At 63.3% G+C, this 1,745-nt stretch overlaps 1 protein-coding gene across 1 annotated transcript; it reads right to left on the bottom strand.

Moving 5' to 3' along the window:
- Positions 1–8: 8 nt before the first annotated feature.
- Positions 9–434, bottom strand: LOC111734704 (cilia- and flagella-associated protein 99-like; the record flags this gene model as incomplete). Its single annotated transcript, XM_023526746.1, has 2 exons — positions 9–160; positions 293–434. Coding segments are annotated over 2 exons (294 nt in total), but the record flags the coding sequence as incomplete, so codon positions are not given.
- Positions 435–1,745: the final 1,311 nt, after the last annotated feature.

Below are 1,745 nucleotides of genomic sequence, written 5' to 3'. Positions count from 1 at the left end.
AGCCTCACCTGGGTCAGGTCCACGAGCTTGCCCTTGCGCACGGGCAGTGTCTCCAGGGCTCGCAGCTGGGAGACGAGCTGGCAGCGCTGCCTCTGCTGGTCCTCGGCCGCCTCTGCGCTGCGCTGCAGCAGCCCGCGGCTCTCCTCCATCACCTCCTGGACTTGGGGTGACAGGGCTACTGAGGGGTCCGGACGGACATCGGCCAGACGGGCGCTCACCAGGGGCGCCTCTGGGAGGGCCTGCCCACCCCGGGCCCGCCCTCGCTCACCTGGCACACCTGGCCCCGCCATACCTGTCTGCCGCCGGCCCTGCAGGAGCTTCATCTGCACCAGCTTGATGTTCTTCTGGGCCTCCGTCACCTGCTGCACCAGCTGCTCCACGGACCGCTGCTCTCGGAGGCGCTGCTCGGCGCACTGCTGCATCAGCTTGGCCGTCTGCCGGGACAGTCCCCCGCCCCGGTCAGACCCGTGCCCCACCAGTCCCACCGGGCCCCAGGCGCAGCATGAGGTTTGGAGGGCAGAGCCAGCCCCTGACCCCGAACCACCCCAGAACTGGGACCTAAGCTGGTCGGGCCCTGGAGGCTGGGCCCGCGGGGAAGGCTGCGCCTCACATCCTCCCTGCCTCCACCGTGGTCCGGGGTGCGAGCCCAGACCTGATGCTGAAGCTGAGGGGTGCAGCCACGGGAGTCCCAGGGACACCAAGTCAGAGCCATTGGGTCTGCCCTGAAGCCAGCCGCCCCCAGACTCCAGTTAAGAGACGAGCGCATTCGTTGCTTTTAAACTGCGTGGAGCTGGTGTTCAGACACCGCCCAGGTCTATGCACAGGCCATGCTCCCCATTACATGGCCCCGGGCATGTCCTGATGGTCCCCCCACACCCTTCTTTCTCCTGGTGCCTGAGAGGTATGCGGCCACAACAGGGCGAGTTTGCTCTGACTGCGCGTCTCAGGGGTGGTCTGAGCGTCTGCTCAGGACCAGGTGAGTCCGAGCCCCACCCACGTTGTCTGGCCCGGGTGTGGCTGCTTCTGGGAATGTGTCACAACTCTGATCCATTCTACCATTACGGACTCAAATTATTTCCACTTCGGTGCGGCTGTGAACGACAGAACAATATTTTCAGGCCTCAAGATTCTACAAGGGACAGTGTGAGATGTACGCCCGCACCACCGGTCCAGCGCTGCCGGGGACCTGTTGGACCCCCAGCCCCCGGAGGTGCCTGTGACTGGGAGCCTGCGGGCAGCTGGGATGCAGGCTCAGGGCACGAAGCGATCCCTGCACGAAACGACCTGTGGCGCGTTGGAACGCGGCTCTGGGCCGTCTTCAGAGGGTGCAATTTCACTCCAGGTTCGAAGGACAGGGAGCCGGGCCCTTGGAGAAAGGGCTGTTTTCGGGCGGGGGCAGGGAAGACACAAGCCTGGGGCGTTTTACAGTACCAGGAAGTAAGAAAGTGCTCAGGAAACCCTGGGACACGGAGCGTGTCAAAGGGACACGGGCGCCAACCGGAAAGGGCTCCCAGGGGCCAAAGCTGGCAACAAAATCCACAATGACATTTTGGATCACAACGCAAAGTATGAAATGCAAGTACGCGGAGTCCACACGGCTATGTAAACAAGTGACCGAACACACGAGTAAGTGGGGAGAAGGGACAAGTCTCCCAAGCAGGAGAATCTCCAAGAGCTACCCACCTCCCTGGGTGCGGGCTCTGCTTAGAGACCCCCTTCCAAAGAGGACAATGTGGCAAGGGGGA

Source organism: Pteropus vampyrus, unplaced genomic scaffold, assembly GCF_000151845.1.
Source record: "Pteropus vampyrus isolate Shadow unplaced genomic scaffold, Pvam_2.0 Scaffold4249, whole genome shotgun sequence".
Lineage (NCBI taxonomy): Eukaryota > Metazoa > Chordata > Mammalia > Chiroptera > Pteropodidae > Pteropus > Pteropus vampyrus.
Note: the sequence above shows the minus strand (reverse complement) of the source record. Positions and strands in the feature narration are given on the sequence as shown.